Consider the following 17152-nt stretch of genomic DNA (forward strand, 5'->3'; position numbering starts at 1 on the left):
GGACGCTGGCCTTTCCAGTGGCAAGTAGACAGAACTCCGACACACACACACACACACACACACAGGCTGCTGCCACACTCCTGCTGATGAGCAAACTGAGGCGCAAACTGAGGCTGGCAAGGAGCGCTCCTCTTTGAGAAGTGGCTGTTGTCTGAATGGCGCTTTCATGTTAATGAGCGTTAACAGGCGTAGTGGGGCGGTTCTGCTCACACGCTGGGCCCCGGAGTGATTGGCTTCGCTTGAGTTCTAATTATTAAACCACATCTGATGGCTACAGAACGTCTCCTGGCCGTTTGTTTCAGCGCACAGGCCTTGCGGAGGTGACCGTGCACATTGGGAGGAGCGCTGCAGCAATCGTTCGTATTTGAGCAACAAAGGATCCACCGTTTAGCATACACATGTAAAGGGAATGGTTGATATTAAAGTTTTCCGGGACAGTTAAACCGATTGACTAACTTTAGAATTTGACCAAGACTTGAATAAGTCAATAATAATCCAAACTATAGGATAAGGCCAATGTATTAAATGTGCAGCTCCAAGTCCTCAACTCTTCTTGAGAAATTTCTCGACCTGGCTGATCCACACCGAGGTTAGAAAAGTTATTTTATAATTTCACGTAGATGGATATATTTCAAACTATATTTCCCTTTCTAGTCTAATTTTGGCAAATAAAACAATTCCAAAATGACCCCCCCAGACATTGGTGTTATAATGGTGAAGCAACACCGCCACCCCGTGGACAAACAGCTCAGATCGACAACGTAAATATTCTAAGATAATTGAGACAGTATTTCAATTCTAGTTTATCTGTTTCTGGAAGGCAGTTAATTGGTTAGCCACAGTTCCATTATCTGCCTTGTTTTGGAAGCTGAAGTAAACAATACCAACTGTCGCCTTTGGCGACATCTATACGACCAGCAAAGAGGTCATACAATGAATCACTTCAGGGTAGCAAGAGATCTTACAGCAAAGATCATTTTAATGGTCCCAAATATTCTTAACAACTAAGTGTACACTCATGTAAAAGAAAATGAGAAGATATGACAAAATGTATCACATCTAGGATTCCACTCAATCTTTAATCAAGACGGGATTACAAATTTTCCAAAAAATCTGCAGTTTCAAAGGGCAAAAAAAGGGTAAAACTAGCTCAACCTACTGAGGTCTTTAAAAACCTGTTCAAGTGCGACAGAAAACGTCCTGAACATTTAAAGGCAGGTCTTTTTTGTTGTTGTCATTTACAAAAAAAACAGGAAAGAGTGTCAAATAAACAACAAGAGGGGGAGGGCGGGAACGAAACTGCTGGCTTTTTTTATTCTCCAGAGAGAAAGAACGTCCTCTGAGGCCACGAAAACAACGACACCGATGACATCATCAAACGCCCAAGGCTTTCCTTTGCCCCCCCCCCCGTGCCGTGTCCCGCCTGGTCCTATAAACTAACTTTAAAAAATAAAAAGACAGAAACGAAGAAGAGAGAAGAACCAAAAGGAGCCAGAACACCCAGCAGAGGAGGGAGGAAGAGAGAAAGGAACCGATTAAAGAGGTGGGGGCTCTGAGGGGGCCGGGGACAGAGGGGGTCAAGTGGCGGTTCTGGGTCTTCATTGGCCAACCCGTCGGGTTAGTCTGTGATGTCCTTCCCTGAGTGGAGGAGGTGTGGGGGGGGGGTCACAGAGGGGGATGGGTTGGGGCAGTGGGTCGTGTTTCAGAGAGCAGTAAAGTCACTAACCCTGTTTGGGTAACAAGTCTGTGACCCGTGTGTGTGAATGTGTGTGTGTTTTGTTTACTTGTGAGTCGGCGTGTGTGTTTGGTGTGTGGTTTTCCTCCAGTTACTGAATGGTCATTATGAGTCTCGTATTGTTCGTGACTGCGATAGCTACAATCGTCTTCACCCCCCCCCCCCCCCCCTGACCCCGCTGCCCCCTCCATGGTTTTCTTCTGGTCCTCCTCACGTCTCCAGTGGCCTCCGCAACTGGTCTTCTGATTGGCACTTGTATAAATTGGGTTCTAGTCTGAGGACGCTACGAGCTCTCACGCAGTTCTCTCCTCGTCTGGGCGCCGGCTGGTGAGACAGCCGCTGCGCACATATTATTATTTTTTTCCATTCGTTCTGTTGTACAAGTTTGATCATGCCTGTGGTAGTCAAGTCAATGCTGCTGCTGCTGCTGCTGCTGCTGCTGCTGCTGCTGCTGCCGCTGCTGCAGTAGTGTGGCGGGCGAAGCGGGGACCGGCGGGTCTCTAGGAGCTCAGCTTGGACTTCTTGGATGGAGGCAGCGGGTCCTCTTTACTCTCCACGTCCTCTTCCTCGTCCTCGTCCTCCTCGTCGTCGTCGTCCGGGTAGTCCACCAGGCCCACCAGCGCCCCCTGAGGACAGACACAAACACGTCAGGTCAGTTGGGCTCCTACCAAGTGTTGAGCTCTCTCGTCCCACTGAGCCACTCATTAGTGAGATGAAAGACCTTTTTCTGGAATGATCTGAAGTATTCGGTTGGAACCAAAGGAATTCAACATGAATGACATTAAAGCTTGATTCCATAAATGATTCCTAATTGTCTAGCAGATGTAAATCAGTGCTGGACATTAACAGAGCAGACGATAACGACAACCACTTTTAAGTTGGTCTTATCTCAACAGTATACAATGTGTTAACAATTGATTCAGATGTTGACCTCAGTTGCTACAAAAGCTCATAATAATAATAAACAAAAAGCATGCGACTTGTATATTGCCTCCTTTTTTCAATCTGGAAATGGGCCCGTGACTCAATGACCCCTCATTCAACGGGCGTTTTGCCCCCAAAGTAAGAACAGTCTTCATGTTGCTTTAGAAATGTGTGTTTCTAGGCATCGAGGCATTAAGAAACACCTAGACGGATGAGGATGGTGTCCCAATACAGGGATGCTTCAAGGCATTCTGACACACACCGCCTCTTGATAACACACTACCTTTTAGAATCACATCTCTTCTTTAAACTTCCCAAACAACCACAAGGGTCCGGGGGGAGCACCTACCTTGGCCGGGACGGCCGCGGCGGGGGGCGAGTTCCGGGAGCCCGACCCCGGGGAGCCCGGGGAGCCCGGCGAGCCGGGGTTGAGCGAGGCCGAGGAGGGCGGGCTGGACAGACTGCTCTTGGTGGAGCCGGAGAAGGAGAGCTTGAAGCTGGGGCTCTGTCTGCCCGACAGGCCCGACTTCCCGAGGACCTCCTTGTCCTCAGAGTCTTTCACTGGTGGTGGGGGGGAAGGGGATATAGATAAAATTAATGCTTTTAGACCTAACCATTTACCCAGCCGCAGGTTGCACCCTGATAAGATAAATAGAACAATCCCATTCCAGACTAAGATTGTTTGCTTTACTCCCTGAGATAGCCAGAAAAGGGACTTTATTGCTGTGATTGCACTGGTTCGGTGTTCCCACAGTATTGCAGGACTTTGGTTGCGTGTGGATTGGTGACAGCGATTATCTCTCAGTTTGCTGATATTTAAGTGCTAGTTAGGTATCAGTCACTGCAACCTGCAGATGTTTGTCTCCCCATACTTGATGCATTGGTATGACACCATGAGCATGGAATGGAGTTTGGATTCGGCCAGACGTTCGCGGAACAATGTTGGCGCGAAGCGTCGCCCTTCGAACTCCATCTGCTCATAGCCCGTTATTATGGAAGACCATCGACCCGCGCTGGGGCCAAAACGAGCCTAGACATAATATTTACTTCACCAAGTCATGGTTGCTGTCTCGCTGCTCTGCCACAGACCACACTAATGTGATCTGTCTTTCTTATGGAATGGTGCCAAGGAGCCGCCACGGCCTGCAACTTGACTGACCAGGACTTATTGTGACATCCTGTGCAACCACCTACCTCCCTCTGCAAACTCTAGATACGGTTTCATCAATGGTTCACAAACTCTTTTGACCCGTGACCCTATTTTCAGCTTTTAAAGTTTTTGTGCATCAGTTTGTGCACATAATTGTAACCCTAAATCTGCCCACAATATCATCGTCCCACCGGACACACGCACCTGACACCACACACGGGATCAGTCGTTTCTAGCATTTGGCTATGAATAATGACTCAAAGATGGGACCTTCATGAGACCTTTCAAGACTTCTCAAAACGTTATTTAGTTCAATCAAAAATAAGGAATCTAATGTCTACAGGAAGGAAGGCTAACGGGGCCGGACCGCCCGAGGTGAAACACAGACATACATTTCTTCCTCTCCATGAACTTGCTGATGGGGTCCATGAGGTCCTCCTCGCTCTTCATCTTGTCTGAGGGCGGGACCACCGCCTCGCCGTCCTCCAGGTCGTCCTCGTCCGTGTTGAACCACATCTCCTCCTCGTCCTCCAGTGTGCGGGCGTCCCGGCGGAAGCGGTGGTTCCTCAGGATAGAGCGCATGCTGGGGAACAGAGGGAGAGGTGTCCGTCAGACTCACCGCTTCGAGTGGCAGAGTACCTGTGGTGGGACACGAGTCCGTTCTCAGTAACACTGGAGCCTTGAAAGGTTTGTTAATAATGGGGATCTCTGCATACTTAAGACATAAATCTATTTTTTTCTATAATAAATAATGTTTCAACACCGGTTCAAAATCCGGTTAGAGGGTGTAGTATCAGTCTGGACATGAGCAAAAAGCCTGCCGTAATACTGCCTTAGGTACATCAGAATGTACACCAAGCAGATCGGCCTCTCCTCAAGGCGTAACAATGAAGGAAGATAACTAAATAAAATATGAACTAGCTGAAACTAATAAAAGGGGTCTGTAAATAGAATAATAAAAATAAATTAAAGTGGGGGCACACAGACATTTCTGGATAATCTTATAATCTATAGTACAGCTTGCATGTCTCAGTCAAATGTTCCACATTATTACACACTTATTACATTACTACCAAGTTTCTTGCCAGCTCACTAACTTATTTACTGGTACCTCCAAAAATCCCACGACCCCACTTCCTATCAACCACTAATAGGCACTCAAATAGAATTTTTTGACTCCCCACCTTTCCTTAGGCAAGGCTTGAGTGCCCACCCTGCCATCCCCTTCTCTGAATGTCAAGTGGAGTGCTGGCCCTTCCACTCACCTATCTAGTTTGGGGTTGTCTTGCCTCTCCCTTTGCTGTTCGTAGCGCAGCTTCAGGCCCTTGAAGGTCTGGACATAGTCCACGTCCTCCAGAGCCTTCCAATAGTTCTCTACTATGTGAGCGGTGAGAGACTTCACGTCCTCCTAGGAGCAATGGGAGGGGAGAGAGGGAGATAGACGGAGAGAGACACAGAAAGAAAAAAAGGAGGAAAAGGTAATGGGGGAAACAGGGGAGCAGAAACTCACAATTTGGGGTTTGAGACAGAACGACGGGGGGAGAAATAATAAAGTAAAGAAAAAGTACGAAAAAAGCAAGAACAAAGAAGGAGGGAATTCAAGAGAGGAGAGATAACACCAAACTTGTTAAACGTAAACCTCTAAAGCAGCAACACAGCAACACGGTTTAAGAATATCTGGTTTGACAAGGAAACAAGAGACTCAATTGTAAATAAACAGACAAAAATAAGTGGTTCAGGGTGGGTGCTTCGAGTGGCAGGGCGAGGGGGACACTGAGCACACGGACATACTCAAACATCTCAATGAGTGGCAGGGCGAGGGGGACACTCACCACACGGACATACTCAAACATCTCGATGATGGCCGAGTTCATGAGGTTGTAGCGCGAGCCGTTGCTGAGGAACGCCTTGACCACCGGCTCAAACAGGAAGTTCCTCATGATGTAGCGGTTGTAGAACTCGTCCTTCAGGCCGATGATCCTACGCATGAACCGCAGGGCGCCTTGGAGGCAAAGAGAGGGGGGAGAGAAACGCAGAATGAGGCCCCGAACCAACCGCCGTCATGTACGTCTCCGGGGCGATGGGATCTTCCTCGTCCCGTAGGGTTGCCATTAGGGGTGGGACAAAATATCGATACTTTGAGATGTCGTCACCCTACTTAGTGCAACACCAGAATCGATACACTGGCGCCAATTACCGATATAATAAAGAAAAATCTTTCGTATTTTTATGTTTTATTCCTGAGGAGTGTGACAGGAAATATTGGCCCATATATCAGTATTTTAATTTATAAAATAAGACTTGCTGCTCCTTGAGGTGGTGCTCAATACATGTATGAAGGAACGGAGGTAAACTAACTAAAGTCGAGTAACTGAAAAACTTGGACCATGAATAAATACCGAAATCCAGCATTTTACCATGGCCATTAGGTATTCATCGTTAGACATATTTCGCGATGTATTGTTCGATTGTATAACAATATTGATTGATCGCGGGCCATGTATTGCGTATCGTATCGTGAGCTACCCTTTGGTTCACAGCCCTAGTTGTGATCTGTGGTGGGTGTGACTCACACAGGGCCAGGAAGGCGTGCTGCGAGGCGGTGAGTACCAGCACCCTCCGCAGGATGTCCTTGTTGATGATGTAGTTCTTGATGTGGTAGGTGTGGTGCTCCACACAGAACGTCAGCAGCTCCAAGATCAAGGCCAGCAGCTGAGACGTTTGGAAGTCATCTGTTGGTTGGGGGAGTCAGGTTTTAGATGTTGAACATTTGGATCGGATTAGAAGGCACGTGTGTTGCGAGTTCAGGTTGCAGTGAACCAAACGAAGGTAAAGGAACTGGAGGTGCTGGACTGACCTTTGCTGGGCTTCTCTTCAGTGGTGTTGGCCAACAGGGGGGCTGAGAGAACATGCATGCAGTGCTTGTAGAAAAAGCTCAGGAACTCTGTCTTCTCCGTTTTCTAGGAGGAACAAAATCCAGAAACTTATCATTAACAAGGGTTCACCTTTTTTGCACTTCAACAGTCAGACAGTCAAGAAATTCGCTATTTAAAAAGGTTAAGGATAAAAAATGATTGCTCCAATATATTGATAAATTAAAGTCAAGACTTTAACACTGGACCAATTCAAAAGACGCTATCGGTATAAACAGGCGGAACCATAGTTTAAATCAAGGGGTGTTTTCCTCCAAAGCTGGTGGAAATTTCACTATTGCTTCATCCAAGTTTTATTATGCCACTATATCAGAGTAAAGGTAGGAGGCGATAAAATGATGTGTATCACCGCGCTTTTCAACAGGCATTTCTGGCAACATGCATAATTCAACATTCAACACCATCGCTCGCATGGTATTTATTCATAGTTTCACACAAAGTGCTTTGTCAGAGTGGTCTGCGTGTCATATTGCGTGTCAACATTTGCAACAAATGGGATTACATTTCCTGCTCCTCAATCCGTAGTAGGAGTGAGCAAAGTGAGACGGGGTGTGGGAGGAAGCCCCCAGAGCTTACGTTAGCCGTCGCCAGCATGTTCTCCGGATCCACCAGCGTGCGCAGCAAACCCATCAGCTGCACCGCGCCGCCCAGCTCCGGGTCCGTGTCACAGATCATGTGCTCAATGATCAGGTTGATCAGCAGGATGTCCTACATGGAGGATAGAAAACACAAATCAGCCACATGAAATCAGACAAGAACATAAAATCAAGTGAGTGTGAACAAATGAGATCATCAATTAGAAATGACTTATTGGAGAGTGACCTGACATTCAACAGAGCAAATTTTACATTAGTCCTAAGTGTGGGAATCCTTTCCACTGGTGTATACAGAATTTGTTTTGGAACTGGTTTTAGGTTTGACTAGTTTACCCTGCTGTGTAGTCGCTGTCCTTTATGTATTGTTGATAGCCAACTTATCAGTACAGTGATGGGGAATTTGGAGGTGGGCGATGCCTGGATGGAACAGCAGTGGGGGCTACCGATATGGACTGCATTCTTGGCCGGATGAAGTAGGGCACCAGAAACAGGAAGCTCTATAGTGTTTGCCAACACGGGCAGGTCATTGGCAGTGGCAACCGGAGTTTCGGGATGCGCTGTAAACAGTCAGTTACTTTGGGCAGTCCGCACCGCGAGTAGTATGTCAGATGTGAGACGTTGTGATCCAGGTGTACTTGGGTGAATGCCATCGTTCTTAAAAAATGATGGACGATCCCAAAACAGATTAAAATTGTCAATGAAGTGGAAGCCGTTAGTTCTGACAGCCGACTGGAGTCAGGTGTTGAGGCTGAGAAGGCTGCTGAAACGTCCGTCTCCACGGCCCATCGTTGGCGTTGGCCCTTGCCATTTTGTTTGCAAAGATTAAAAAGGTGGACAAAGTCCTGTTTAGTAATCTCCGACCCTTGGAAGACAACATTGTTAGACCCAACATGGATTATAGTCCTACTAATTGAGGACGGGAGTGAAGGGATGAGCTGCTGGAGTTTTTCAGCAATTGTGGAGGTCGTTGCTCCGGGGAAACTGTGTGTGAGAGTGTTGAAAAAACTGACTGGTCTGATGATTGAGTCACCTACGATCAAGATAAGATGGTGGAAAGAGAGGGGGAATGGAAGGTGTTTGAGGACCTCCGACTGCACCGGTGGGCGGGCGCTGAGACCTCCGTCTCCCTGACCCCGAGCGCCCAGCCGAGTGCTGAGACCCGGGTCCAAGGCCAGAGGAGTCCCCAGCCGACCCAGGGGAAACATCGGACCGGGCCACCACCGGATCGGCTGATGACAGCATTCCTCAGCATCTTGTGACGGGAGGTAGCGCGTTGTTGGCTTGGATCGTCAGCAGCACCAGGGTTATTCACCTGGGGCGTGGGCACCGCATTGGCAACAACAAGCGATGTCGCTGGGGGGACAGGACTGTCGGTGTTGGCAAGCGGCTCGAACCTGTTTGAGAGGCTCAAGCACGGAGGAGGATCCCGATCGCCGGTTCTTTTCCTCACGCAAACCGAAATCTCGGTCCAGGTCGAGGAGGAGCACGGAATGGAACAGGGGACATCCCCCGGATCGGTGAACGTATCCCAAGGCATAGTGTCCTGGGTGGCACATATGGACGCGAGACGTCTCGATTGCTCCGCGGCAACATCCATGAAGCCGGAAAGCAACGCTTCTTTCTTCCGTAACTCCTGAGATTTTGCTGTTGTCCTCCAGCAGGTGAGCAATAGTTTTCTGTGCCTTCAGTAGTTCTAATTTGAAGGACATGTTTAGAATATTAAAGTTTATGGAGGGGGTCTGTTTGTTTGTTTGTTTGTTTGTGTAGCCACGGTTAGGCTAACAAATGAGTAGCATGTGCAGGCATAAAATGGATTTCTTACCTAGATTCAGCAGATTATTCAAGGCTCTAGTGTTTACTGTGTTGAACACACTTTCTAACCTATCGGATTATGCAGCACTTATGCACCGTACCGCTGCGTGCTCCGAGCCTGTCAGACGAAGGCTGGTTACCATGACAAAGGCTGGTTCTGTGAAACTTGGGGTTGAGACCTGTTCAAGTTTCACTGAACCAGTGAAACTTGAAGAGACCAGAAACGGTTTTTTTTTTCTCTTTTTTATTCATGTACGTGGTATATTTGTCCCATATGATCGTCAACATAGTAATATATGCCATTTTATTGCCGTTACTGAATTAAGTCCCCAATTTAGAGAACAGAGAGGCTCTGACGTTACGGTGCGTGTGGACCTGTGGATCTCTGCCTGGGCAGCAGTGGACTAAACTTCTCGATGTCCGAGAGAAAGTTGAGCTTCTTGGAAACAGATTTTATACCGGTACGGTGTGTGTGGAAGGTGAAGCTCAGTCTGAGCAGCGATTTATTTAATACTGAGATAAATGAGTTACATAATACAGAGTGTGTGCTGTATTAACAATATAATGCCAAATGGTGCAACACATACGCTAAATACAGAGGAAGGTGGCAAATGGATTTGGTCCTGCTTATTCTGAAACGGAATAGCAAGGCACATCATCAAATAACCCACCCTACCACCACCAACAACAGCAGCAGCACAGAGCATCAGAGGTGAACGTTCCTGCTTGATACTCACGTCATCGTTCTGCTGGGACTCCTGCATCACAAACTCTCGTACCATGGAGGGGTTGTACTCCACCAGATAGGAGAAGATATCTGTGGCTGCCCCGCGCACCTGCACATCGTCCATTCCCTGAAAAAGGCCAAACACACAGCCTAAGAACCACACCAAGAAATGGCAACCAAAATAAGCTTATTTTTTTTATATACTTTGATGGTGTGGACTACATTTAAATTTAGGGCACTTAGCAGACGATTTTATCAAAGCGACTTACAATAAGAAGTACATCTGTCAGGACTATTGTTGAGGCAAGATCAAAGAGCCCATGTTAAAGGTCCCATGGCATGCCACCAGGTTTGGTGTGATTAGCCGCTGTCATAAGGGGCAGATTTCCAAAACGGCTTGTACCAGCTAATCACACCACACCTGGTGTCATGCCATGGGACCTTTAAATGCCAAAACACATATGAGCAATACCAATACTGAGCATTAGCACCACCCCCACATACTCTCCAGTCTCTCACACACACACACACACACACACACACACACACACACACACACACACACACACACACACACACACACACACACACACACACACACACACACACACACACACACACACACACACACACACACGCACACTTTCTGGTGGGAACTAGTTAGAAAAAGGGTGTAGAAAACACACCCATCAGCATCATGCAGCCAACAAAAACATAGGTTTATGCACCACAAATGTAACCCCTGTATGATGATGATGCAGAACTTACCAGTATAACCTCTAGTGCTGGGAGAATGCCCATGTTTGACAGCGTCTTAAAAAAGGCGTCTCTGTTTTGAGGTTGTAACGTTTGTGAGAATGCGCAGAATTCCTTGAGGAAGTTTACCTAGAGACGGGCGGGAGGGACAGCATTGGGGCATGAGGCATACAATAAAAACCGAGACGGAGAAGATCGGCCAGAGGGCCCATGCCGACTGGATATTTATGTTTTGTTGTTGTCGCTTACCAGCTCGTGTCTTTTGTCGTCCTCTGTGGCCTCATCCGTGAGCTGGGCGAAGAGATCGGTCAGGAACTTCTCATCGTCCTGGGGATGAGATGGTGAGCAGAAAAGACAAGAGGGGCGTTGAGGAGGAGGAGCCAGCGGCACAGGTTGAGGGGGTCTGCTACGAAAACTCCCGCTGCTAGTCTAAAGGACTGAGGGCTGAAGGGGCTCGGCCCACAGTCAGCGGACTCAGCTAAGTGGAGCTATTAACACCCATACGGGTTAAGGTTGTGAAGCATCTACAAGAACAGCATGGCATACCATGGCTGCCAGAAAATTGGACAGGTCTATGAAATGATTTCAAACACAACTTTCCAAGTATAAACAAAAATGGCTTGCTCTTCTTCAAAAGCAGACAAAGTAACCTGGGGACATACAGAGCAGACATACCAACAACAACAAGACAACAAGCACAGCTGCAATTACTGCTCCATGACCTCATCTTGTAAACAGTTATTTTGTCCTACCAACAAAGTCTCTCACTTTACAAAACAAATGCAAGTGCCAATTAAGAGTCTTCGGCTTTTCACCATGAGGCTCATTTGTGCTAATGCTTAATTGTTTTTTTTATGTTTAAAATAGTTTTTCCGGGTCAAGAAATTAGCATGAGAAAAAAAAACATTGTGGCATTCAAAACATCATTACTTCTTTCGAATTGTTTAATTCCCCACCATCTAAACATCTCTTCGACAGAACAGTGTCTAAATTAATAAGAAAACAAGAAATAACCTCTGAATACACAGAATAGTAGGCTCACTGAGACATCCTCACGTTTGTTAACAGCCGAATAATTTTTTTGTAGAAAACCTGAAAAGATCTTATATTAGATTGTAATCAAATTGAATCACATGTAGTTCTAACAACATGTGGAGCTCTATGTAATGATTATAGGAATTGAAAGCCACAATTTCTGCCAACAACAGTTTGGTGACAGAATTCTGGTCCTTGCCGAAATGACTGGAACACTGTACAGGCCGCTTTAGGCTCATTGCGTGCCGCAGCCTGGCCTGTGGTGCTTTAAAAGACAACGAAGCAGGCCGCATGTGTTTGAACCTCTAATTGAGCCGTCCTAACAGAGAACAGCATGCCATGATTCAGTTTTTCTTGAGCTCAGCGTAACCGATTTACACAACACTTCTCTGTCTCCATGGAGACGACCATACATAAACACTGCAGAGTTGACACAGAATAAAAACAGAAAGGTCACATGATGGTAAAACCTATCAGAAAGATTTGCAAATCAGAAAGCACACTCGTCTGGAACCAATCCTTCAATGGCTACACATCCATGCTTACATTAACCTGATTCAAGGTCATTCTAAAGCCAGGCACGTTCTGCATGTTCTTTGGTGTATTTTCAGGATTTGTTTAGATCCACTCATGTATTATTATCAACACCAGTTCTATGTAATGAATACCTTTTGCCAAGAAGCTTACGCAGCAAGATGCGAGTGCATAGACAAATACAAAAACACACAGCAGGCTCGGATCTCACCTGAAGCATGCCGACGATCTCCACCTTGTTGAAGAAGATGAAGGAGTGCAGGGTAGACAGCATGTTCTCCTCGAACACTGAGGGGGTGGGCAGTACCATGTCCTGGATGTACTGCACCCGGTACGTCTGGTGTATTTTCTGCCGCAGTTCGGGGTCCGAGATAGGGATGACCTCTTTGAAGCGCGCCGTTTTGGTGAGGAACTCTCGATGGCGGCGTGGCTGCGGTAGCGCGGGGTCAAACTCTAGACAGCCAATCACGTCCATGATGCACTCCTCTGAGAACATGACCTCAAAGAGGGCCGTACGGTTGAGCAGGAAAATGCCCTTGATGATCTCGTACAGGTGGTGCAGCCCCTCGTGGTTCTCCAGGTCCTCGCACACACGAAACAGCTCCAGGAGCTTGCGGATGTAGCCCTCATTCTCTACCGCCAGCGCAAGCTTCTCGCGGCGCAGCGGCGATGGGAGCGATGAGGCAACGAGCTCGGCGAGGTCTTCCAGGCGGTTCAGTTCACACGGTGGCAGCTCCAGGCCCGGCGACGACATGTCGTCGAAGCGCTCCTCTTCGGACTCGTCCACCACTTCCTGGGTGATGTCCACAGACGGGTCCTTTCCCTGAACCTGGGCAAGGAAAATGGAAGTCAGGATTTGATTTTGGGAATTGGGTGACAGAAGAAGCCAGCTGTTTACAGAGCCTGTAAACAGTCTATAAACAGAAACAAACCTTTGTCAGTAAATCCTTGAACAGGGGAAGGCACAACAGCACTAACCTGGCATATTTTCTCCCAGATCTCATCGCAGCCTGCCTTCTCCTGAAAACTGAGCGCCAAATCGTAGTTCTCCGCTTCTGACCACACTATTAACGTGTCCTAATCACAAAGCAAATTATGTAAAAACATGTTATATTCAATTAAAATATGTCAGTGACGTTTGAATCCATGTTATAGACTGACCTGTTGTTTCTGGTATGCTGTGTTTGGATTGATCTTGGACTCCAAGAGAAGGGAACCTGAAAGGCAAACAAATAAGTGTGTACTCATTATGTCCTAACAAATCGAATGAATGAGAAAAAGAAAACACAAGATCAACATAAGTATGTTGTTGTTTACGTGTGTGCGTGTTTCGGAACGATACACAATATCGTTCCAAAATATGTACAATAGTAAAGCATGGCTTAGAGAGCTTATATTGTGGCTCTAAACTTACCATCACTTTCTGCTCGCACCAGCAGAGAAGTGCCTTTCAATCTTTCGACGTAAGCCGAAGAGACGTGGCCGGTCCCACGGTCGTCCCATTGTCTGTCCTCATTGAGGGTATAAACTTTAACTCGGCGACGAGTGTCCGTCATCCTGGCAAGGTGGCTTTTATCGGTCCCACCCCGAACCTTAGCCTTGACTGTCTTGCCCACGTAATATCAGACTCAAAATCAAGTCACAACTGTCAATACGTCAATTTCAAGCTTGCGGGGGTCAACCGGACAAACAGCTCGACGAAACAGTCCCAATGCAGAGGGGCTGAATAATCAGGCTGATAAAACTTCCAGATGGAAGTATTCTGAAATGACTAAAATATTGCCCAGCGACGGCTGCATTTACCAATTTAATTCAGTTTGATTAACATTCTAGCAGACGGTGTATGGTGTCTAGGATATAGAGGCTAGCTGCTAATCGATGTAAACCACAGACGAATGGTATAATACACGTGTGAGGCAGAGAAAAACATTCGGAATTGCGGGATCACCTGTTTCTGCCCACTAATATCGGATAACGTTACAGTCTATCGGTACAATCCGAAAGCCAGCTAGCTATGTGGGCTATTGAGGTGTGTTAGCCAACCCAGTGCATTGAATAGCTAGCTAGGAAGCTAACTGCCTACGCTCAACATTTCCAACAATAAGTCAAGTTTAATACTGACGTGGAAACAATCACATAACGCTAACATCATTCAACGTCCAGCGACCACAAAAACAGTGCAATCGATAAACCGACGGTTACGATTATGTGTCCCAATAATACGATAGCAGGCTAGCATTAGCTGCTATTTCTTGCCCGAGTTTTCCGCCATGTTCTGGCTCGGGGCCGTGGAGAGACTCGTCTCTCCTTATTGCTTTCCGTGCATTCCAGAATATGCAGATAAACAGTAGAGGTGTGCGGTTTCTTCACGAATACGCATTACATGATAGTGCTATATGCCATTCATACGGGACGGCTTGCTTAGATAATTGCTAACAACCCCCCGTGAGTATTCGGCCATCTTGGGTCCCTTCAGTCGGTACGGGGTTTCCCGCACAGCAACAACAGGGCAGACCGCCACATTTAAAGAGACATTACACCAAACAATATAGACAATATAAAACCAAGTAATTCCAGCTATTAGATTAAACACTGAAGCATAATTTTGATTATGAAAAGATTTATTACAGCTCTGTATAAATTAAAAAGATGTGATGCCAAAAGTCAGAATGAAAACAATATTTTATTTAGAAACACAAAACAGAAGCAAAGTAAATATATACTGAAAAAAAAAATCGGGGAAAAAAAGGGTGGAATAGTAACAGGCTACAAAATGTAACTTTGCTTCGCTTGACATTCAAAAGAAACCTATGCAGCCATTCAAATAAACACCCCTCTGTCCACAGCAGCCTATTCTACAGGTATAAAAACATGTCAAATGGTGCTCATATAAACTGACCACATATTTAAAAGAAATCAGTATCTGACAACAAAAAAAAATAATCGGTCTCATGGAGCATTTCTGTCCTTGAAAATGAGGCTCCACTTTGCGAATATCAAATGTATGCTCCACCCAACCCCCACTCAATTATATATTTTAATTAAGTATCAATTTCTTTATGCACAGCAAACTTCTCCTAGATTTGAACTGCAGGGCAAACTCCTGGCATTTACTTCCCAGCCTGTTGTGCCTGACGCCGCAGGAGCACATAGATCTTCTCTTTAATCCAGTCCTTGTTGTATGGCTGGTATGTCTGGGTGTCAGCTCTGTACCTGTGAGGAAAAGTACAGTTACAAGAACGACAGAATGAATTGACCAAGTTCGCATGGCACACAACATCCTTCTTGAGCACTTATACTTACACAAGACAGCTCAAATCTGCCAGGTCATCAATAAAGTCAAACAACTGACTGATATCATAAGTGATGGACGGACTGTTTGGGTTCATCCTCTTTAAATGTTCCTCGTACATCTTGCACACACCTGAAAAAGAATTGAGTACATCTCATGATAAGTGTTTTTGAACACAAATCTTCGAACATATATGGGACGGGGAAAAAGGCAGGATTAATGTTGTAAATGCTTGCTCAATGAATATTTACATCTATATCTGCTGCAGCAGGCCATAGCTTGAAATATAACTCATGCAATGATGGATGTAGAACAATTACTTACAATGATGATTGATAGATCAAACAAATATTTGGCACAAAAAACAACAACTATGTGTCGTTTGTATAAAAGGAAACAAAATAGTGAAATTGTTATATTCTTAAAAATGTGAGCACTATTAGGAAGATGTAATCATACTTGTGAAAATAACCCATGAACAGCGTACGCTTAAAACACGTAGACCTCACCTTCCATACACTCATTGACTGACTCGTAGTCCGCATACGTGCGGCCCTCGGGTCTCTTTGTTGGCTGGACAAGTAGAATTGTGTGAGACTGTAAAAAGAAATACAATTAAAAGGATATCTGACAAGAATTAAGAAAACTTAAGAAAACTGTACAAATTGTAAATACTCCCAATCTATAGGATATAATATGGATAAGCTGGATACATGTTATTATGTAGCATTTATTTTGCAGGGTAACTCATTGGAAATTCATTGAATAGTTAAATATTATCCAGCAAATGATAGGAATGCACAAGAACCACATTTAGATTGCATTAAATCTGATTACACGTCTAAACATGAAATGAAGGTTATGATGAAAACATTCGCTCGGTTAGTATTAGCATAGCTCCATTAGCTTAGCATCGGTAAAGCAGCCATTACAACAACGCATCGTTTTCTAAAGCTGAACAAGTTTAACCACTTACCATTTTTTTTCCGACGTCGAACTTCTAGTTGTTGTTTTAAATAAACAACCGTATTTCAAAGTTTACAAAATATATTTCCTTTACTCGTGTTGCACCAGAAATCAAGCACAAGAATATAAAGGAAATGAAGTTAGTAGTGTTCCGGTTGATGTCTTCTTCGGCCTTCTTCGTCTTCTTCTTCATCTTGTTTTGTTTTTAATAAGGCACCACCTATCTCATCAGTTCATTACTGCCACCCATTGGTCTGGAGTCTGGATCGTTCGGTTGAAGGGAACGGAAAGGACCGTCAAAATAAAATTAAATAAACCATACTAATAGATACTACTACTATTACTACTACCACTAATAATGCAAAAAAAATATATATATATATATATACCGGTGGTCAGGTTTCACTGGTTTTGAGCCTTTTAGACCGTATTAAAGGCAGCTTGTGGAGGAATATATATATATATATATATATATATATATATATATATATATATATATATATATATATATATATATATATATACTATATATAATATATATACTATATAATAATATATACAGTATAACTATTACTACTACCACTAATAATGTAAAAAAACAAGATAAAATATAAATTGTTTATCTATATATATATATATATATACAACAATTTATTTTTTATTTTGTTGCATAATATATAAATTGTTGCACG

General features: G+C 45.1%; 2 protein-coding genes across 3 annotated transcripts; both read right to left on the minus strand.

The window, feature by feature from the left end:
* Positions 1-262: 262 nt before the first annotated feature.
* Positions 263-14758, minus strand: smek1 (SMEK homolog 1, suppressor of mek1 (Dictyostelium)). Of its 2 annotated transcripts, none has more exons than XM_056581065.1 (15): positions 13617-14758; positions 13364-13419; positions 13181-13279; positions 12414-13031; positions 10883-10960; positions 10646-10762; positions 9888-10004; positions 7319-7450; positions 6667-6769; positions 6383-6541; positions 5642-5811; positions 5075-5217; positions 4202-4392; positions 3009-3220; positions 263-2361 (listed from the first exon to the last, which is right to left on the minus strand). In XM_056581065.1, exons 1-15 carry the CDS (start codon positions 13756-13758, stop codon positions 2236-2238), a joined length of 2463 nt encoding a protein of 820 aa, XP_056437040.1. In that variant the 5' UTR covers positions 13759-14758; the 3' UTR covers positions 263-2235. The 2 variants fall into 2 exon arrangements, with proteins under 2 accessions (XP_056437040.1, XP_056437041.1); XM_056581066.1 differs by having other exon boundaries at positions 264-2361; positions 5075-5214; positions 13617-14757.
* Positions 14759-15271: 513 nt separating this feature from the next.
* Positions 15272-16646, minus strand: erh (ERH mRNA splicing and mitosis factor). The gene is made up of 4 exons (XM_056581067.1): positions 16471-16646; positions 16004-16091; positions 15506-15626; positions 15272-15415 (listed from the first exon to the last, which is right to left on the minus strand). Exons 1-4 carry the CDS (start codon positions 16471-16473, stop codon positions 15313-15315), a joined length of 315 nt encoding a protein of 104 aa, XP_056437042.1. The 5' UTR covers positions 16474-16646; the 3' UTR covers positions 15272-15312.
* Between the last annotated feature and the right edge of the window lie 506 nt (positions 16647-17152).

The sequence above is a fragment of the Gadus chalcogrammus genome, chromosome 21 (assembly GCF_026213295.1).
Source record: "Gadus chalcogrammus isolate NIFS_2021 chromosome 21, NIFS_Gcha_1.0, whole genome shotgun sequence".
Lineage (NCBI taxonomy): Eukaryota > Metazoa > Chordata > Actinopteri > Gadiformes > Gadidae > Gadus > Gadus chalcogrammus.